Below are 21722 nucleotides of genomic sequence, written 5' to 3' on the forward strand. Positions count from 1 at the left end.
GAAAATTATAATTATTAATAATTTCACAATCTGAAATTTAGATTTTTTAAACAAGCAACAGGATGAAAGACAACTCTGAAGTGTTGACAACATATCCCGAAGTGTCAGGTTTCAGAAAATAACAGTAAGGGTGCTTCTTGGCTGCAGGTTCAAACTCAAGTATATATGTAAGAGGGGTGTCTATAGACATTGTAGTGAAGCTCTAACACAGTCTGCCTGTCCTTCTCGGAATGTTCACCTTTAAGAATTAAAGCCTTCATTTTCAGTTTAAAGTCAACTTCAGGAAGTGGGATTATTTATATTGAAAACAATTTTTTTTGATATTTTGCTCTTTTCTTAATAAAACTGATTGCCCCATCATAACAATAACTGTGAAAAGAAACACAATATAATATGTAAAGAACACATTTGCTGTTTTTATTGGTGCCTTGCATGGCAGTAATACTGAAAAAAAGAGAATGCAAAAACAAAAAAAACAAAAACAAAAACAGGTTGGTGGCAACCCACATCTTTTTTTTTAAGAGCACATAAACTCCTGTTTTATTTTTATTGTGGCATGAATGATAACATAAAACCAAAAACATGAAAATATACAACTTATATTACACTATGTGTTATGAACAAAATATAAATCTATAACTCTATGTTATATTTACATAATTATTTATTTTATTAAATTTCAAGTGAGATGGTAGGTTGCACATACTTTGTTTTAAGCTCCAGGCATTTGATTGTCTCTTTTCTACTTTTTTACCATTTTCACTCACAAAATCCAAAATGTTAGAAGGACGACGAGCTTTAGAGCCGGTGGAGCCATATAAATACTGTTTCGTGAACCAGTGACGGAAACACTGGGGAGGACAGGAATCAATCAGTAGAAAACTCAACGCAACATCATTTTCAACCTGGGAAGCTGATCGTTACAGGGGATTTTAAAATTAAATACCGTAAAAGCCTGTCTAAACAAAAACCTAGGCCCCATAAGACAAAGAGATATCTGAACCACTTTAAGTGGGCTTCATATTTTTCTTTGCAGACCCCATAATTTTTATCTTACTATTAACTTGATAGACAAATATTTTATAAACCTGTTTGTAAATATATAGTTGTTTATTACAATTCAATAATTTACCTATTAGAATGATTGACAATGTAATTATTTGTGATGTTTTCAATGTGATATAAGAAGTTTCTTCCGGGAACAGTAACAACGTCTGGAATAAGAAAATATCTGAAATTGGACCATGAAATACTTCGAGATAATTACTTTTAAATGAATTAAGGTAAAAGTCTACTCCAGAAACCAAAGCTATGAAATGATTTCATCAAAGAAAACTTATATTTGCTCCTTATAAGAGGTTTTGGTTTCAACAATAATTATGTTCTTGGGGGGTTGGGATTTTATACATGGTTAACTCTTAACTGCAGATGCCAAATAAATGTTAAAAATTCACTGAACTAGTTTAAGTATATGGGTGCTGAAGGATAGTTTTGGTATATTAATCAATTATAGTAACTAGCTGGATTATGAGTAACTTATAAATGAGCAAAATTTACTTCCTTTTCTCCTGTAATGTTCTCTTAGATTCATATTACAACGTGACAATTTCCAGAGGAACTGAGTACAACAGCCGTAAAAAGCAGAATTCTAGCAAGATTATTCCTCAGTTCTGGGGGGTGTGTGTGTGTGTGTGTGTGTGTGTGTGTGTGTGTGTGTGTGTCAGAGGGGAGGGAGGAGGGAGAGAGAGAGGGGGAGGGGGGAAAGAGAGGGGTGAATGCAGAAGTAGGGAAAGGAAGGGAAGAGGAGGGGAATTATGTTCATTTTACTTTGATATTACTTTCATTCCCTCTGCCTTACCTTTTTTGGTCACCACGGGGCACAGAAAAAGCATACAAAGTTTTAGGATCCTTTACAAAAGTTATAAACCAATCAAATGCCAAAAAGGCAATGTGTTAACACAGTATGTTGCTATCCATAGCACCTTTATCAAATAACTTCAAAGCACTTTAAACATTAATATACTTTTTTGTTTCTTTTGGGGAAAACTAAGGCAAAGAAATTGTAACACCAATGAGATGTCAGAGCAAGAGACTGTAATGCTGGGATGTGGACTTGTTTTTTGTTTCAGTCCATGAACAGTTTAGTCTCTTATAATATAAATGTAACTAAATAAAATTAACTTACGAATTTCAGCAGTTAAAGGTCGCCATTAACAATTTTTCTCTTTTAAATACAACCAACTGAAAAACAAACAAAAAGGACAGAGGTGTCTTGTCGATTCACCGGTGTGTATGTCAGAATTGGTTTCAGCCATGAATGCCCTCAAGTGGCATCTACCTGGAGCTAAAACAAAGTATTCTTGTAGCCCAAAGTCATGAAATGAAAACCAAGTATTTTTATAACATGGAGTAAAGTAAGTATCCAGCAAACGTGAGAGGTGAACCCACATAAATCAGAGAGAATTTCTTAATGAAGACGGAGAACAAATTTTTTAAAATCTGTTTTCACATTGTACATAATAACGATATAAAAACAAGTGTCTAATTTTTTCTTATCCAGAGTGCTTAAAAACAAAATAAAACAAACAAAAACAAAAAAGTTGGCTCTAGATGACTGAGGCAATTAAATAACTAAAATGACTATGAGAGCATAAGTTAATTAAGATTGACTATGACCCTCCTGTTAATTCACTCCTTTGTATTAAACACCAGAACTTGACATTATTGGGGCCAAATTTTTTTTAAAGGAGAAAACTTATGGAAGGATCAGTAAAATTATCTGGGTAGATGTGTGTGTGTGTGTATGTGTGGAAATTCACTTTAAATATCTAACAGCTTATTGGCTGCACTTCCAAATCAGAGCAGAATAGAATAGAAAGGGAGAAATAAATTATACATAACTTACTAATCTGGGAACAGCTGACCATTATTATTATTATTACTATTATTATTATTATTTTATCATCATCATCATTATTACAACACTAGCAAAAAAGAGGCAGTTCAAATGAAAATACAGTCATCAAAAACAAACAGAAAAACAAACAAAACAAAATCTCTGACATGCAGGATATGATCAGCTCCTCCAAGCAAAACCCCAGAGCAAATCTTTTGAGAGAGAGAAAAATAAATAGGATTTTTTCCTTATTTATATGTAAAAATCAAATTTTAGAGTCAGGTTTCAAGGGGGCAAGATAAGAAAGCGATGACTGGAGTTGAAACCATAGCGCATCAAACCAGCGGTGGGAGCATTTACTGTCTGATACTTCTGCATGAACAATGGCAACTGACTTTAAACAAGTTTGCATTTATTTATACAAGCCCTACTGCCTTAGCATTTGGCTGGCAAAATTTAAATAAGCAGTCCCGTCACCATCCGTTGTCGCTCTATGCACGTACTCTGCTGGAACCTAAACTTGGACTCCAGTGGATTCGTCTTACAGTGAGGGAAGAGTGACGGCAAAGATCGTGGGGTTCAGCCAGGCTCCATTGTGCTGGGCTGCGATGACTTTTAATCAAATCCTGCTTTTTGGCATGAGAGGCATGTGGCCTACAATTCTGAAATGCAAATGGCCTCCACCTCGTGTAATGGAGAGATGAAAAACACCTTATGAAATCATCAGTTCCATTTCCTCATCAGGAGAGGAGGGAATGTTGAAGAAATAAGCTAATTCTCTATTTCTGCAAAATGGGCAATATAGTCAAGGAAAACAATTGTTTTGCTCAAAGTTATCAACAGGAAAAACAAACAGAAATCATTAAGTAGCAAACGTTAGTGAAATCAAGTGACCAGGGAGAGGGGGCATCTGGGAGCAGCTTGCTAGTAGCTTCCATATTATACATGCACACGTTTCTTGTACAGGGCCACCTGATTCATCCAATAATAATTGTACTAGAAATTTAAAAATATAATTTCTGAGCCCTATATTGGTTAAGTTGTCATTTGAAGTGCAAAGTCAAGGTCAAGGTTGCTTCTAGACCAGTCACTTAAGAGGATGTGGGATTTCATCCCCAGGTGTGGGTTTAACTCACAATGGTCCAACGTTATTCCTATTAGTACCATAGTCACACACGTACATACGCACACACACAAATCCAAGATCAGAAAATATTTTTCTCTAAATTTCTTATGTCTCTCTCTCTCTTTTCACCTGAGAACAGCACCTACAGTTTCCATTAAAAAAAAAGAGTCAAATCTCACCAGCTGCTGGTATTTCAGGTTTTTCAAGGGATTGTCTAAGATATAACACTGTCCTAACTTAAGAAGGAACAGGAAAAAGAAAAGGAAAGAAATGCACTGGGTCAACACTTCAGTACAAATTTGGCACTTGCTCAAAGATGTAGTGTGGTGTGCAATAGATAGAGTCCTCTAAAGAAAATAATTGCTTATTTTGTGATGGATAGCAAGGAAGTTAAAAACAGGCTCTTTTTTCCTCTTCCCCCACCCTACGCACAGACTTCCATCTTTAAAGTACAGAGATGGAGAAGGTGGAGAGAAGTAAAGAGAAATTCGTCTTTCTTTTTTCTGTCAGGTGCATTACAAAAATAAAAGAAAAGAAAAAACAGGAAAGGAAAGAAAAAGAAAAAGAAAACCCCCAGAAAACTCCCAAAACAAAGCAAAACTTAATTCTTTTTAAAAATTGTAGCACAAAACAACAAAACACATTCACAAGCCACTTGTTGGCACTGTGTACCTGAGTGAGAATTTCTAGAACATTGTAGAACAAACAGCCATAAAGTTTATTTAAAAAAAAAAGTTGACGGGTAAGACTTCAGTGCTTGAATGTAGCAGCTGAATTACTGGCATTATTTTACCCATAGCTTATTTCAATCTCTTGTTGTTGATATTGTTGTTTGCTTGTTGTTGTTGTTATTATTGTTTCCTTTCCAAGCCTTTTGAGGCTGAGGTCTATTAGTCAGCTGATGTCCCAACTATTTAAGACTAACAGTTAAAGTAACAGTCAGTGTATGAGAAAGTTAATGTGCTTGGCCACTGGTAAGGATGAACCAGCTAGGGCTTCTTTAAGTCCTAAGGTCACAACAATCTTTTGACCCTTATCAGTTGGCTTGTCCTGCGATATGGTTTTCACTGTCACTCCCATAATCTACATCTGGGTCATCCTCTTCCTCATCATACTCATCATAGATTTCTCCGTTGATGTCCTCAGCCTGTATCTCTTCTTTGATATGTGGCTCCTCTCCTTTCACACCGTAAGTGCTCTGGATGACGGGCATCCCTGGCTCTGGGCTGCTAGACACGCTTGAGTGCTCGGAGGGCAGGTGAGGGGAGGGCATTCCGGCCATGGTGATGGCTCCCGGGTACACAACACCAGCAGTAGCGATGGGGATCTGTGCTTGTTGCCTGTCAGAGAGAAATTCCCCAAAAGAGACCACGGTGAGTGAAGAGTTAGGGTCGGGCCTTGGTATATAATGAGTTGGCTGTCTGTCCAACTCTTGAGGCAGTGAGTTTCACCCTATTGCCCAACATTTAAAAAATTGTATCCTACTTTGATTCTAATGCTTTACTTCCATGTAGTGCTTTATAAATGATAAGACCTAGGCGTCACTCACTGGATTCTAAAGATAATTCCATTTTGTTACTATTCTATTTTATGAAAAAATGCAGGTGCAAAAAGATTGAGCTAAAGAATCTGAGTCCTTTATCCCAAGTTAATTTTTTCCATCACTACAGCATGCAGAAACATTTTTAAAAAGAATTATAATTCAATTTTAATGGGAAAATCTTAAAGTATTAGAGCTCTGAAAAAAAAAAAACCTTACTGCCCAGAACTCACCAGAACTGGACAATATCACTGTCTTCCTAGTCCCTGACATAGTTTTAGGTGGTGGCAGGAAACTGAGCCAGACTTATGGGTGGACAGTCTCTGAAACTGTATGGGCTAAAGGGCTCAGAAAGACCCTACACTTGTCCTGAAGGTCTGTTGTCACACTCTTGAAATTCTTAATAACTTTTAAACAGGGTCCCCATATTTTCATTGTGCACTGGGACCCAAAAATTATGTAGCTGGTCCTAGCAGAAAGGGATTAATAAATGGTGTTCATTCATGCATTTTTTATTCATTCATATGATCATATGCTCATTATTTCCCCAATAAGTACTGGGTTTCATTCTCAGCTTTGAGAAGAGCCAGGCACTGGCATCTAAATCACAGACCTTTGGACGGAGCAAGATGAGCCTTTCAAGGGAATGGAGGGATGGGGCAGACTGTAAAAGTTTTTTCATACCTTTTTTCTAAGGTATCCTCTGACCATTTTCATAACTGTATTTATTCTTAAGCACTTGGGATCTTACTAGCTTTTATTCTAAATATGAGCACTGTACTTCTGTGTTTTCTTGAGAAAATTCAGAAGTGATATGGCTGCAGGAAGCATATTATGGGGTGGTCAACAGCATTGCTGTAGGAAGCAGGTAAAACATCCTGAGAGAGATGCATTCCTCATGCAGAAGGGACCTTCCCCATTCACACCTGCGTGTTCCCTAAATAGAGTTACTCTACAAAGGTCACACATGTGCCTGGATAGCCCGGAAACCCCTCTCTACTCAGAAAGCAGTGTTTCTTGCTTTCGAAATCATTTTTATATTGATTTCTCAACTCAATTGTTAGTTGGGGTGGCATTTATCTCCGTCAAGCCTTGGAAGTAATGAAAGCCAACGAGGAAAAGAACCAGTAACACTTCAAAGTTTTTAATAGCAAACTTCAAAATTTTTTACTTTCTGATATTAGATTTTCAAACGAGCTGTAAACAAAGTGCACATTAGAGCCATCGTTCTGAGAGCTTAGAGTGAAGAATGCACTCTTTTCCAAGGGTCCTGTGGGGGAGAGGTTAGTCTCTACAAACGCACTGCGTTGAGGTTCTTTTTCAAAATCCTGCTTTGCCAACTAAACAACTATGTTTCACATCTCATCAAGGGTAACAGGAGTGCTCTCTAGAAAGACAAGACTGAAAGGTCCATACCCAACGTTGAAGTACTGCCGCATCTCCTGCCGCCTGTTCCGCATGATTGCCTTGTATTCGCCTATGCGCAGCTTTTTGCCATCCACGAGGCAGGTGCGCTTGGGCCTGGGCTTGTATTTGTAGTCAGGGTACTTCTCCAGGTGCTGCTTGCTGAGACGGGCCTGCTCCTCATAATATGGCTGTTTCTCTAGGTTTGTCATAGCTTTCCAGCGAGACCCTGTGAGAAAAAGAAGGTTAGGATTCCAATTTGCACAGCTGCTAAGGATGCTAAAAAGATATGCCCGGGAACAAGAAAACCTAAAGGGAAAAGGTTGGCTCAAACCCAGAAATACATAATCATGTTTCTGATTCATGAGCGTCGACTCTAGAGGTGAGATTCCACAAGGATGGAGGTGTTAGTGGTTCTGTCCTCAAAGAAACTGTGTACCCAAAGGTACAAAATCTGGGCAATATATATATTTTTTCTGGCATGGATTAATAACTTAGGCAAAGTTGTCTGGTATGTACTTAAAAGCTCACACATAATTTAAAGGATATATCTTTCATTTTAATATTAGACCATGTTATAATTCAAGTGTGAACTGAAAAATTACGCAAAATCTCATTACATATTTTGAATCTGAGGTTAATTATATAGTTTTTAGTATTTTTATGTGGGGATACATTACTTACTACAAAGGTTTCTAAAGGTTACGTGTAATTCTCATTCTCTCAACATGTTTAAGTATATTTACATGAAAAATTATAGTTTAAAATTCATTTCATTGAAATTTTAATTATCAAATACTACATTAACAAATATGCACTCTTTTAAAACTTTGTGCTAGGAATTGTGTAAAAATTTCACATAAAAAGTCTAAATTTTACCTTATACCACAATCCTGTAAGATAGACAGCATTTATACCTATGTCCATTTATACCTAAGCTGAGAAAATTGAAATTCAAACAGATGAAGTAAATTACCCAAGGTCACACAACTATTAAATTGAAAATTTGTGACTCTAAACCAGGTGATGCAATTGATAGGGTGCCGTAATGTACGTCTTTGTGTACCCACACCCACGTACTATACGTGATCTAGCAGAGGTCAGAACTTCAATAACAGGCATGTAAGACTCTTCTCTTAAAGAAACACTGTCAATAATATATAATGTCACTTCCCGTGATGCAGTATGCATTAATAATATTAACTCATTATTTTTTAATTTAATTAATTAAACCCAGTAATAATTTCCCCCTTCTTTTTACCTTTCGTTTTGGTTGGGATTCAACTAGGATTGCAGAAAGCAACCACTGAAGCTTAATTACAAATTGCTCATGCAAATTCTCCATATAGATATGATTTGAAGCTTAGATTCTATCAGTATGCCTATGTGTAGTACTAAAAGAAGTTGTAGTAGTAACATTTATTTTTTATTGAGCATGTGAAAAAATCTATTTGCAGATGGAGTGTATTTATCTGTAAGAATTCAGTTCAACCCTACCCAAATGCAAAAATCCAAATAACTGAAATGAGGCAATCCCTACCAAATACATACTGGCACTGCAGTTTTTACCTGCCTTCCAGAGTCACCTGAGCAAGATCTTAAAAGCTTTCCAATGGGTTCATCACTCAGACATAACTCCATCTCTCAAATGCAAATAACTCCCAATGCACAGTTCTTTCAGAGAATTCATCAATATGGGCTGTTATATTCATTGAAGGAATACAGTGCAAGGGGCACTATCTCTTTCCTTAGAATTGTTTCTTATTGAAACAGATGTTGCCTATGTGGGTATATCTACCCAGCTGTTACAAAGATTTATAAACATATTTTTTGATCTAGATAGCCAACATGACTTCATTTTATTTACAACAGAACCTAGGTTACAGTTCAAATAATACAATTTATTTTTCTATTCCTTTAACAAACTTGTACTTAATTAGCAGTATCCAACATTGTCATTTGTAGGGAGTCTCATATTCCTTACTGCCCAACATTATTTTCTAAAAGGACTTGAAAACCATGATGCTATTTTCACAGATAAACCTATAATACTATTGAACTGAATCAATTCTTTTTGTGGAGTTTCTTACATGTATGTATAGTATACCAGGATTTCAGACCTTGAGTCATAGAGTGAAAAAGCAAGCTGACCAAAAATAATTTACTGAATAATTATAGGAATACACTGAAAAATGAATGAAGAATGGTTGAGTTAAAATTCACTAGTTACCTTTATCACCATATAAAACAAACAAAAAAAAACTAGCATTCTCATTTCAAACAGGAGTGGCCTCTGATACTTCCCTAGGTTTAAAGACTCTATTAGCTCAAAAAGAATGTTTCTCTAAGGAATGAAAATGTTTATGCCTCCTAGTACTCTGCCTTGGTATGTGAAAACTCTTCAGTTTTCCCACTGTGTGGATGATGCTGTTTTAATTACTGGATATACAGTGATGAGTCATTATGGTTCCTCTTGCAGTAATGAAGAAATATATTAAACAGTATAAATTTATTATTTTAATTATAATTGAGGAAAGTACAAGAAGCTATAGGAACATATGCACAAATGCAGTTTTATTCTTTAATAATAATTTCTGAATAGAATTAACCAAATGACAAGGTAGGTGCTGTTTTCCATGTCTTTGCAGGTCCAACCACTGAGATGTAAACCCCTGGAAGCCACTAGATGAGAACGATAGGAAAGCGTTTCATGTATTTCCAAAAGTATGAAAACATCAGCTTAACTCGGTGTGGCTGGTTGCTTCTCCTGGACCACAGACAAGGACTAAGGTCCTTGTTTTGGCAGAAGACTGGCCTTTGACAATTAAACGTAGAGAAGGACATCTGGGTATTCCTTCTGATGACAAGAGGAAGATTCAGTGAAAAATATCAGATGTTCACAAGATAGGAAAAAGGGGTCTTGAAAGTGCTTTTTTCCTTTCTAAATCTGGCGATTCAATAAAAATGAAGAGCCTGATGTGAGCAACACTGTCATCTCCATGGGGTCTGTAATGAATTTGCACACTTCACTCCAACTACTGTATGTCTAATCAGAAAAAGATGTCCCCCACTCCCTGATCTGGTGCCAAGCAGTAAAAGGTGATTCCTTATGTTAACAATTTCAGCAGAATGGCTTATTAAAACCAGATTTTAGGGTATTATAAAATGCTTAGAAGCCCTTTAAAATGTCAACTAGGATCCCCAGAGACTATGTAAAATGTCAACCCAGCTCAAGCGCCTGTTTTCAGCAGAATGAATTAGTGGCATGCAGTCGGAGGCTGTTATCCAAAACAATCAGTAAAAAGGACAACATCAAGCTTTCTTTGTACTTTTTTATGAAATGGCCATTCAGAATAATCTCATGGATATTTAAAGATCACTTATTTATTTGAAGCTATGACTAAATATTGAGGTTCCCAACACCTCAGTGTTTTCTTTTTCCTGCTATATCTTTATTAATGCAGCTTCATAGAAAAGTCTGAAATTAGACAGTACTCTCCTTCATGTAGTCTATTATTATAATGTAATCATACGGTTACTGTAATATTCCTAACTTTTAACGAGAAATGAGTTCTTTTAGCTAGTCATCTCTTTCCAATAGAGGCTTTTGATAAATTTTTCTATAATACTTCACATCATCAAAACTGCTATTTCTCTTATACTCAGGATGAAGTGTTGACCAGTGGTTATTGCCTTTTTAGTATTCTGACAGATGAGTTTAGGGACATAAAGACAATCTAAACAATCTTAGTATTTAGCTGGTTTTACTTTTACAGTTGGGACTTCTATTGAATTGGCCAAAAAGTTCATTAGGTTTTTTCATAACGTGGCTCTAGTAGCACTTAGTTGTTTTTAACTTCATTCAAAACAATTTTGTTAGATTGTATTGTGACCACTGTCATATCAGTGTGCATTTTAAAAAACTCATCACAATTGGTGAATTTTTGTGTAGCCATTTTAATATAGAAGGTATAAGAAAATAAGCAGCACTTTTGGTATATTATGCTTTATTATTCCAAGGAAGGTAAAAATGCAACTGAAGTGCAAGAAAAAGTTTTGTGCAGTATATGGAGAAGGTGCTGTGACTGATCTAATGTGTCAAAGTGGTTTGCGAAGTTTCCTGCTGTGGATGTCTCGTTAGACGATGCTTGTTTGGGTAGACCAGTTGAAGTTGATAGCAATCAAGTTGAGACATGAATTGAGAACAACCAATGTTATACCATGCAGGAGATAGCTGACATACTCAAAATATCCAAATCAATAAAGTTATTGGTGGAAATGAAAACGAGTATCTTTTATTTTATGAAAAAAACTAACAAGACTTTTTGGCCAACCCAATAATTTGAAAATGACTGATAAAATATGAAATATGGTTACATAAAGCATTTTATTCATTTCTAGAGTCTTTCCAAATGAAATAGGTATGATGATTTTTAAGGAATGAATAAGTCCATGTGTCAGGTACAAAATAGTCATAAAATGAATAAAATAGATCAGAGATGATAAAAAATGCAAAAAAATGTGCATTTTCCTCCATCAGTTCCATTATTTGATTATATAAGTATATATGCTTTTATACTTAAGTATTCACATTTTCTAGGTACACCTAAAGCTTCATATTCTTTTTTAAAACAACATTCATTTAAAAATTTCAGAATCATTGCTCACTGAAATAGAGAACAAGTGGGCAGTGACCAGAGGGGAGAGGGAAGGGAATTTAAGGGGAAAAAGGGGGAGGGATTTTGAGGAACAAGTATGAAAGACACAGGGATGAGGACTGGGGGGGGGAATGGAAGGGAGGGGGGAGACCGGGCGGGGGTGGTGGTGGGGTGGGATGGGAGAAATAGATTAAAAAAAAATGTACTTGAAAGGTAACTAAATAAAATTTAATAAAAAAAAAGAATCATTGCAGATGAAAACTGAGACACAAGTTTAAGTGGTTAGCATTTTTTGTTTGTTTGATCTCTTTACAGACGCTCACTGTGGACTGCTCAGCATCGAGTACCATTGTTGTGGGATCATAAAAACACATGTATATGTTTAGTAGCTACCTCTAGGTGGTCAGTTGCTTAATGTAATACTCAAAAGGGACACTATATTAACTACATGTAGTTCCAAATGTATTGTGGATTTTAATAAAGTTTTAATAACTTAGACAAATATTGTTACCTATTTCTTAAAGCTAAAATTTGTTGATAGAATTATGTGTTCCTATTATATTTTTATCATTTACCACTTAGAAGGCAGTGAATAAATAATCAAAATTTGTTTAGGTTGTCCAGTACATGGCCATCACGCTACATGAAGATGAACATGCTGATGATGTCAATAATGAGAGTGATGATGCACAAAAGAAATGGAATCTTCCCTTCCTCTTCTCTTGGATTTAAATCAGTCAATAATAGGTCTCTACAGTCAGCACCCTTTCTCCTCACCCATCCATCCAGTGTGTTTCAGGACAGATGCAGGTAGGGTAACTATGAACCATACTATCTGCTCAGAAGTGCAAAGGCAGTATAGAAATGTGCAATCTCCATCTTCCTAGTCCCGACATTGTACACTGACTTTCAGTTTTAGTCCTAGAGCACACACCATCTCCACCCCTACCCCACCCACACCACAAGATGAATTCCACAGTTAAAAAAGGAAAAGATAAATATGGTTGATAACAATATTGACTAGCTCATATGAAACAAACTCTTATCCGCTAAGGGGAGGAGTTTGGGGAACTGGGTGAAAAAGGAGAAGGGATTAAAAATACAAATTAGTAGTTATAAAATAGTCACAGGGATGTAAAGTACAGCATAGGGAATATAGTCACTAATATTGTATTGTGTTACAACAATTAGTAAAGAGACACACAACTAAATAAATTAGCTGTAGTAATTGGGCACATTTCTCAATGAACATGGACTGTTTCACCATCAGAAGAAAAGGCTTCAATGATGGTGCTTATTTTTATATACGCAGATAACATGAGCTGGCTGGCCTCCAAACCTAGCATCTTTCAACAAGTGTAGAAAACAGAACTCTACATTTAATCCATATATTGCTTTAACCTTTAATACTTTTCTTACCCAATATCTTGCTGATGTTGGAGTTGTGCATGTCAGGAAAGGCTTGAAGGATTTTTCTTCGTTCATCTTTAGCCCACACCATGAAGGCATTCATTGGACGCTTTATGTGGGGTTCATTGCTACCACGCCCCCTGGATTCCCTATAAATTCTTGATTCTGAGACTCCAGCACTTCCTAAAACCAGGGAATATTATTTCACATTAGTGTTAAAACTTTTTACATTTCTACTCCTTTCATTACTGTCTTTTAGTCTATTAAAATATCTGAAAATAAACAGTACATGTGATAATGGTACTTCTAGTTCTTAAGACAGATGCTTGTTTATGAAGTTTTTGTGATAAGGCTTGTGGTGGCAAATGTTATATTTTTAATCCATTCATAGTGCATTTCCCTTTCTTACAATGGTGGGTTATTTCACCATTTACTTTTAAGATCACCAAAGAAACCTGAATATGTGATCTTTGATGCAAATTGGAAAGAGAAGAGTTAGATGAGATCAATAGACATGGAAGCCCTGTAGATATATTAAATAGGGGGAGAAGCACACAAAACTATGAAACACTAATGTGTTCTACAGAATGGATGCGTACAGGTAAGTGGGTGTCTCGGCCACCTAAGGACTATCAGAAGATAAAGCACTCATGCCTTCTCTTTGCAGTTATAAAATTGAAATGTTGGTAGATTAAATTTGGAGGTTAAAGTACAATATGGTCTATAATGTGTCTGGATTTTCTTTGAAATTATGTGCTAATAATAAGTGCATCAAATATGTTGATGGAGAATGACAGTCTGCACCCCAAGAGATATTTAAAATGGGAAAATGGGCAAATAAATAGTTCCATTACTCTGGTTTCTTAAAAAGTCAACAGCCACATTTAAGATAAAAATAATATATTCATTTCCCTTAATTTTCCCCTAATGTCTAAGTTATCCAGAGACCCACTGAAAGTTACATTTCAATCAACAAGATTCATGATAATAAAACACAACCAAGAGTCCAAGAGTCACAGTGGAACCTTATGGAGCTACAGTCACTCCTCTAGGTTTTCTGTGATTTCGTAGAATAGCTACAGCAGACCAAAGAGCTTCTATAGGTACTTATGTCTGGAGAGAGTGGGAAGAAAGAAAGAGAGAGAAAAAGAGAGAGAGAGAGAGAGAGAGAGAGAGAGTGCATATGAAACTCTGACACTAAGTTTTCCAGGGTTATCATTATAAAAGGTGGAAGAGAGAATATTGATAGCATAAAATTTCAAAAATAATTTGGAAGTCTTAGAGCATGTATTATTAATAAAACATTGTTTTTCCTCCTTCACATTCTTCTTCATTTCTTAATTTGAAGGAATAAGAATGAACCAAAATGGCCCAGATTTGAAGACCTCTACAGAAGCAAACCAAAACACACAGCACCTATGTTGATGGAGTTTCTCATTATTTTTCATTCATTATATGCTCTTTGGTCTCATGAAGATTGGCAAATATTTTGCATATAAGCATGGCTGAATTTAAGAAACAACATAACAAAATTTTGATGTTTTAAGCTGATTATCATGCATATATTTTATCATGCTGATACAACTTAAAATTTATGAGATATGTTATACCAGTAATTGTTTTTTTACTGACAAAAATGAGTGCTAATATATGGTAACATCTTTCTAAAATGGGTTTGTAACTCACAAATGATCACTTGCACATCTGCCTCTTCTTGTTCTTACACCTTACAGCAACATAAGCGATAAAATGAATGTTATGTGGCTTCATCAACCTAAACAAGCTCTTTGTATGTACTTAGGCCAGTTCTGTCTTATCCAAGCAAAGTAGAAAATAGAAGGAAATGTTTGGATATAATAGCCCAGAAAAACACAGCCTTTTCTTGGCTGTCCAGTTGAATAAAATTCAGTTTTGACAGAATTATCTGGTTAAATGCTCAAGTCTGGCTAGTCCCTTGTACAGTGCAGAATTGGGCATAAAAGAATTGGCCCAAGGCACAAATTGGCATTGTGTGTTTTGGGAGAGTCAAATGTACTCCTCTGTCCTAAAGAATGGTTTGTCCTGGCACAGGCTTTTCCATAGGCAGGCAACTTCCTCTGGAATAGTAATAAGTTGGAAGACAGTGCTCTTATAATACATATATGTCATCTGATACTGGAAGGACATTTCCAGCTGGGGCTTTGTGTAACAGCACTTTTTTCTTTTCCTTTTTTTGAGCTATTAAATTACAGTATAATTTTATTTAGTTGTCACTGTGGATGTTAGAAGTTCAGAGATGCAGACAACAGAAGTCTTGAGGCATGTGAGGAAGGCAACGGACTTGTGGCTGGAGTTCTAGTTGGGTTATAGGGAGGGGTAGGCAGGACACCTCACTGTATGATAGATAGTATAAGAGGGAAAGGTTTCAAAATGCAAGAAACCATCCTAAACACATCCTCTGAGCCATGTGTCCTGGTCTGGGTTTGACAAACGAAAACCGGAAAATGAGCCTATAGATACAAATTGCTGAAAAGTTTGTTTCAAGTATAAGGAATAGAGAGCAAGAAGCAGGGTAGATGGTGATTGAGAATATTTGGAATCATTCCATTTGAATCCAAGATCTGCCTCTGGCACTTACAGCCCTGTAACCTTGGGAAAAATGATTCAAAATTGAAGGACCAATCTCTTTATCTGTAATACTGCTTCTCTCACAGGCTGTGCTAAGGATGAATGAAATGATTGATGCAAAGCTCTCAGCCGGTGCTTGGCTCATGGGGCCTGCTCAGTACACACGAGCTCCTCTCCTAATGATCAGGTGTGAGTGACTGTCTTGTATATTTTCTAGTAGTTGCAACTGGCCCTAAATAGACACTTCTGCACACTACTGGAATGCATATGAACAACTTTCACGAACCATCAGAATCTCCACTCATATTGAAATCCATCATGGCATGGCTAAACTTTCCTTCTTCATTCTGTTTAACTGCCAGCTGCTGAGTCAGACTCTCCAGTGTTGTTTTTTCCTGAAAAAAAGAAAAAAAAGAATTTATAATGAGAGCTCAATTTGGAAATTTTAATTATTCAAAGACATTTTTCTTGGACCATAGATAATACATCAGCTTCGAGAAGGGATGGGATGTTGATTTATTCACCTTTGCACATTCAGCACATTATGTAATTAAAGCAAATGATCAACAGGATTTTTGAAGACACTCTGATTCTAAGAATCCCCTTTACAGTTTTGACATTTGGATTTGGTATGCCAAAAAGATAAATGCCGGGATCCTTGGAGATAACCTTCCCAAATCACAAAATGTACATAGAAATTTCACAAAATAAACCTGTTTTGTAGCATTTGGAATGCCTGCTTTATTTTTAGACAGACAGTAGAAGGATAGAAGTGGCAAGGGGCCCAGAGAAAGTCTTCCGATAGTTAGGTGACCACCTGATAGGAACATAATTCAAGACTACTGCCCTCTGGTTGCCATCTCCTTAAATGCCATCTGCATTCCTCATGAAAGGGTAATGAAGACATTTAAATATTCATTGTTAATTGCTTGTCAAGGCTCTGTACATTCAATGTGAGTGCCTGCTACTTGGACTACAATTTGGTTTGGATTGCTAAGCCAAAATATTGAGTTGGCGAATTATTTGAAATACAAATATACCAAAATTAGATCTGCAAAGAAATCAAGTCATTTAAAAGCATGCAGTGCATGGCTTGAATTCATGGGGAACATGACATTGCAAACTAAATTATTTTCAAGGAAAATATAATGCTTAATACAAACTACAGGAGATACTAAACCACTTCAAAATTAACTGGGTGAGTTCAAGAACAGAAAGAGCATGCAATGAAAGGTCTACAACTTTCTCTAGCACGCTCCATCATTGCTCTGAGGACAATGTGGTTCCAAAATAGTTTTAAGAAAACCATCTATTGGATTTTGTAAAACTCACTCATATTTCTTTATAACTAGTCACCTTGTTTTCTGGAGAACACAGAACAAGTTAACCACATACACTGCAGAACAGCTATTGACACCATAAAATAGTCACAGGAAATAATCAACTATTTAAGATAATTGTATTACAAGTGAAGAGCCTAAGTAATGTTTCCACCAATAGCCAAAAGGGTATTGAAATGAATACAGTGCATGTGTTACCTCTACACAATCTCTGACAGTATGACAGTACTTACTGGATAAAAAATTCCCTTACTTTAGTGGCCTCGGTTCTCCTCTATATGTCAAATTTTGTATGTGACTTATGAAAAATATTTTAAAATTGTAAATCACTATGAAATACAGTAGGGAAACTGGGAATAAAATAATTTTATCTACTTTAGTTCTATAAGATTGTCTAGTGTGAACATTGAAATAAATTATCAATTTAAAAATGTAGAGCCTGTCCCAATTTGTTTTGTGTGTAATGTTGGTATTTTCAACTGCTGTATATGTTCCAGATTTTCTTTTGCTGGGAGTCTGCTGTATATATTTAACTGAGCTCAGGAGCTCTAAGGATACCAGCACAGCAGACTCTCTTTATAGTAAATGTAACTGTTGAAGTAGGAGACAGTTACATAAAAAAATCACATTCCATCAACATGATATGAGAGTCCCCGGGTCAATGAAGACTACGGTTCTGTCTTTGGGAAATATACTGGGCATAATCACCTCTCAGGTTTTGATTTGGCAGTGTATAGGAAAATTATGCTACATATATTCTAGAGAGTTTTTCATTCTGAAGCAAAGTCTTTCAAGAAGCGAAGGAAAAATGAAGGTGATCAGAGTAGAAAAATAATGAAACGTTGTGACTTCTAAGGCTTTGAGTTCATCTGTAAAGATCTTGCACCATCTTACCAAGAGGCAAAATGAGCAACTAATGGGTAGGAAAGCTATAACTAGGTCTTACAATAGTGATCACTAATCATCTACGTCTGAAGCACATACTATAAAAAATGACTCAATTAGTTACCCCAAAGTGGAATTTACAATACTTCTTAAGAGGATGTCAGTGGGAGATAGTAGAAGTTAACATGGTAGAATGTACCTCTCTTGTGACATTTTCCGTAGTCATTTAAGCTAATTCTTAGACATGTGAACAGGGAAAATTAGAGGAATTAGAGAATAGGGTGCCTTTAATTAAAACACATGCAAATCAGAATGGTAACACTGCCACACTTTAGAAGCCTTCACGGAAAATAAAGTCAGAAGGCCATAAAAAAATTGAGGTATGGAGGATATAAGAAAATGGTTACATGGTAAATATAGGTTATCAAAATGTAGTGCTTATATTTTAAATAGTTGTTAATGTATTTCCATATAAAAATTGATCCTGTAGTAAATTTTTTTATTTAGTTCTTATGTATAAAAGTAGATATAAATCTACATGTGGATAGAAGTCTAGATAATATACTGAACCACCAACAGAAAAAGGCCGATTTAAGAATAGTTCCCAAGGTTTAAATTCAATCTGTTTAGGCACGCAGGAGAAGAAAGTATTAGCCAAATGTTAGAAAGCACAAATGCTAGCACATTGGGAATACCCTCATTTTCTCCAGCCCCACACGTTTCAGGCTGTTCCCCTCCCACAAGGCTACGTATGTACTACCAGTCTAAAACTCAACCATTTGAGATTCTGTCCCTTGGGTTAAATATTTCCCTTTCCAGAAGCCTCTATTCAAGTGTGCAAATATTACTGAGAATGCTCTTATTGTCAAATTAATTCTTTGTAAATATAGGCAGTTAAAACAAAATGAGGGCAGGAAGGGGATAAATAGGAAAATGGTGAATAGGAAACACTAAAAAATTGAGTTTGGGGAGACAGAAAAAAATGTCGATGGGCAGAGGTGACAATTTTTACCAAATTTATACTCTTAGTTCCAATGGGTTCCAATAAAAACCACATTAGTCAGTAATTTATAAAAAAAAGGAGTACTTTGCGCCTCCACTTTAAGATCAGTGTTCTAGAACACAAACCTCACACTTCACTGCTCTCTTAATACCATCCAGGCACTGATCTGAAACGGGCAAGATTCACTGATTTTTTTGTTACCTTTTTTCTATTAGATATAAACCAAAAACCAAAGAAAGACAAACACATTTAAAGAAATACTTGCCAAATTATTGCTCTGAGTAATTTGAGAGCAGAAGACGCAAACAGATTTATTACTACAAAGTACTCAAAATTAAATAGTCTTGACCTATATGCTTTCTCTTTTGAATAAAAACTAGTAATCAGGTAACTACTAGACTTCTTTTGGAAAGATGATTCTTATCTGGCCACATTTTATACAACTGCATGGGTTTACTAAGGTGGGAAACATTAGGTAAAATCTGGTATTACTTGAAAATCTTAGGATTCTATATTGACTTGTACAAAGATCCAAATGAATGGTATCTCATCTGCAGAAGAAAAGAAAGTTTTAGACCATATAGTTTCTTGGGGTCAAATTCATAACACTAAAAGTCAACATTCGAAGAACTATTATTACTATGTTAATATTCACTTAGGGGATTTGGCAGCTGGTCTTGGGTTTTGTGGCTTATCCAATGACTTGCAAACAGCACATGTATATTTGTACATGATACCAGTCCATTGTGGCAATCAACAAGAAGAACTGCAAAATATCTAAAGACATGTGATCAATGAGTTGATTAGAAGTGGGCAGTAAAGATCTGTATTTTCTAAATCAAGCACACTCTGAATGGCAAAAGGCCAGAGGGATTAATGGGAAGACGACATATTTGTAAATGCAGGCAATAACCATATAGAAAATAATAGATTTGGGGATCTGGGACATCATGTCTTAGTATAACTGCCTTATATATTAGCTGTATTACTTTACACAAACTAATTATCTTCCCTGTGTCCCAGAATCTAATTTGTAAAATGGGGTTTAAATATATGATATATTCTCATTAGTTAAAAAATTTAAGATATACTTTTATTATTAGGTAAAAAAGTCAGTGAGGGTAATTAAAAAGAGTAAGATTCTTTCTGACATATAAGAATTATAGGAATAGTCAGTTCAATGTGTATTAAGGATTCTGACATGGTTATGATCTCATCTTCTATGCTCTGTGGCCAAGTAGTGGACTAATGTGTTGAAGAGGAGAGTAATGGTATCAACCCTAAAAATTATTGAGGGTTATTTTTTCTCCTGTCCACCAGCTACAATAATATATTTAATCTTTAAAAAATTTTCCATTTGATGCTCATACATGATTATTTACAGCTCCATCATATAAGTCTACCAGATATTTAAATTGAAATTTGCTCCTATTCCAATTACTTCAACTAATACTGAAAATACCTAAAAGTCACAGTTTGTAAAGTCTGAAATGTACATCCTTTGTTGATATTTAATAGAAGAGTCAACACACACACACACAAACCCCCACACAAACTGTACTTTAGAAGAGGTAATAGATATTTCCTTATACCTAAGCCTGAATTAAACAGTTCATCAGTAGATGGTTCTTTTATCACCCCTTGAAATTGGGATTCATCTAAGTGATGAGCTTTGCTCCCCACCAGACACACATACACAAAGGGAGAAATGGGTTATGGATCAGCTATCATAATGGACATCCGTGAAATAAAGCTTACAAAGCTATAAAACTCATAAAAAGCACATGCATGAAATGACAGAACAGAGTGTGACTGTCAAATGTTGACTCAGTAATAGTTAAAATCCTTCTGGCTACACTTTTTTATGGTCTCCTTCTATACTAATGACACGGGAAGAACAAAGAAACAAAAAAGGTTTTCAACCCTCCATTTATGTGAATCCCACAGACCACCCAAGAAGATGAAAGATTATTTATAATGTCATTACAATTTATCAGTTGGAAATTGTTTTCATCAGCTTAAGGAAAATACAAAGAAACAATGCACGTGTCTACCCCTCAAGCTCTTGGTTTTACCCTCACTTATTAAGATTACCATTTCCTAAAAAATAATAATCCACCCATATAATCTAACACAAATGGAAGAAAAGGCTTTCTTGTAAATTGTATATAAATTATATACAAATACATATACACACTCGCTCTCTCTCTTACACATACTTCCCTCCAATATCAACAATGATGTAAATTGAAGAAATTGTTCACTAATTTTATTCTGGTCAAATATTAATTTATCCATTAAGATGTTATCAGATGCTTTGATACTCTGAAATCTTGTATTCCTTAGGAATACTTTTTTATTCATTTTCTCCATCAGAGTATCATAGCGGTAGATTCGCTAAGTAGTTGGAAAGGTCCTTAAGTGACCTCTGGTCTGATCATGTACAAAATCAGTCTTCTCCAATCCTGATTTTTTTCCCTTTTATATTCCACTAGATTCTCCTGGTGAAGAAAGCATGAATTAGGAGTCACAATATGATTCTACCCTCAATTTCCTTTTATGAAATTTGGTAGCTAGCTTCATGAAGTATTTCTTGAAGTGTAATTCTAGCTAAATTTCTTAGAATTATAATTTCATTGGGCAACCTGATGTCACTGAAATGTATTGCAGATCAAGTTTTCCTAAGAAGTATTATGAAGTTGAAGGTAAATGGAATGGTTTTGAAGGAAACACACAGTTTTTTATAAATTCAAGTCTTAATCCACATGAATAACTTTCCAAGATAGTAAAATGATGTGAATAAATTGAATCCCTATTTATGATTTTTAAAGAATTGTTTTTAAAGTACAGGAA

The 21722-nt window shown here is 35.5% G+C and overlaps 1 protein-coding gene across 14 annotated transcripts in view; it reads right to left on the bottom strand.

Annotated features, from left to right (window-relative positions):
- Window positions 1-416: 416 nt before the first annotated feature.
- SOX5 (SRY-box transcription factor 5) overlaps window positions 417-21722 on the bottom strand; it is a 929786-nt gene continuing 908480 nt past the window's right edge. For all 14 annotated transcript variants that reach the window (XM_037144816.2, XM_053661997.1, XM_037144815.2 and 11 more), the window contains 4 exons: window positions 15928-16036; window positions 13044-13217; window positions 6979-7195; window positions 417-5362 (listed from right to left, as the gene is read on the bottom strand). In XM_037144816.2, the coding sequence (XP_037000711.2) occupies window positions 5059-5362; window positions 6979-7195; window positions 13044-13217; window positions 15928-16036 (804 nt within the window). In that variant the 3' untranslated portion in view covers window positions 417-5058. The remainder of the gene's footprint in view (window positions 5363-6978; window positions 7196-13043; window positions 13218-15927; window positions 16037-21722) is intronic.

The sequence above is a fragment of the Artibeus jamaicensis genome, unplaced genomic scaffold, assembly GCF_021234435.1.
Source record: "Artibeus jamaicensis isolate MK-2021 breed Jamaican fruit bat unplaced genomic scaffold, CSHL_Jam_final contig_233, whole genome shotgun sequence".
NCBI lineage: Eukaryota > Metazoa > Chordata > Mammalia > Chiroptera > Phyllostomidae > Artibeus > Artibeus jamaicensis.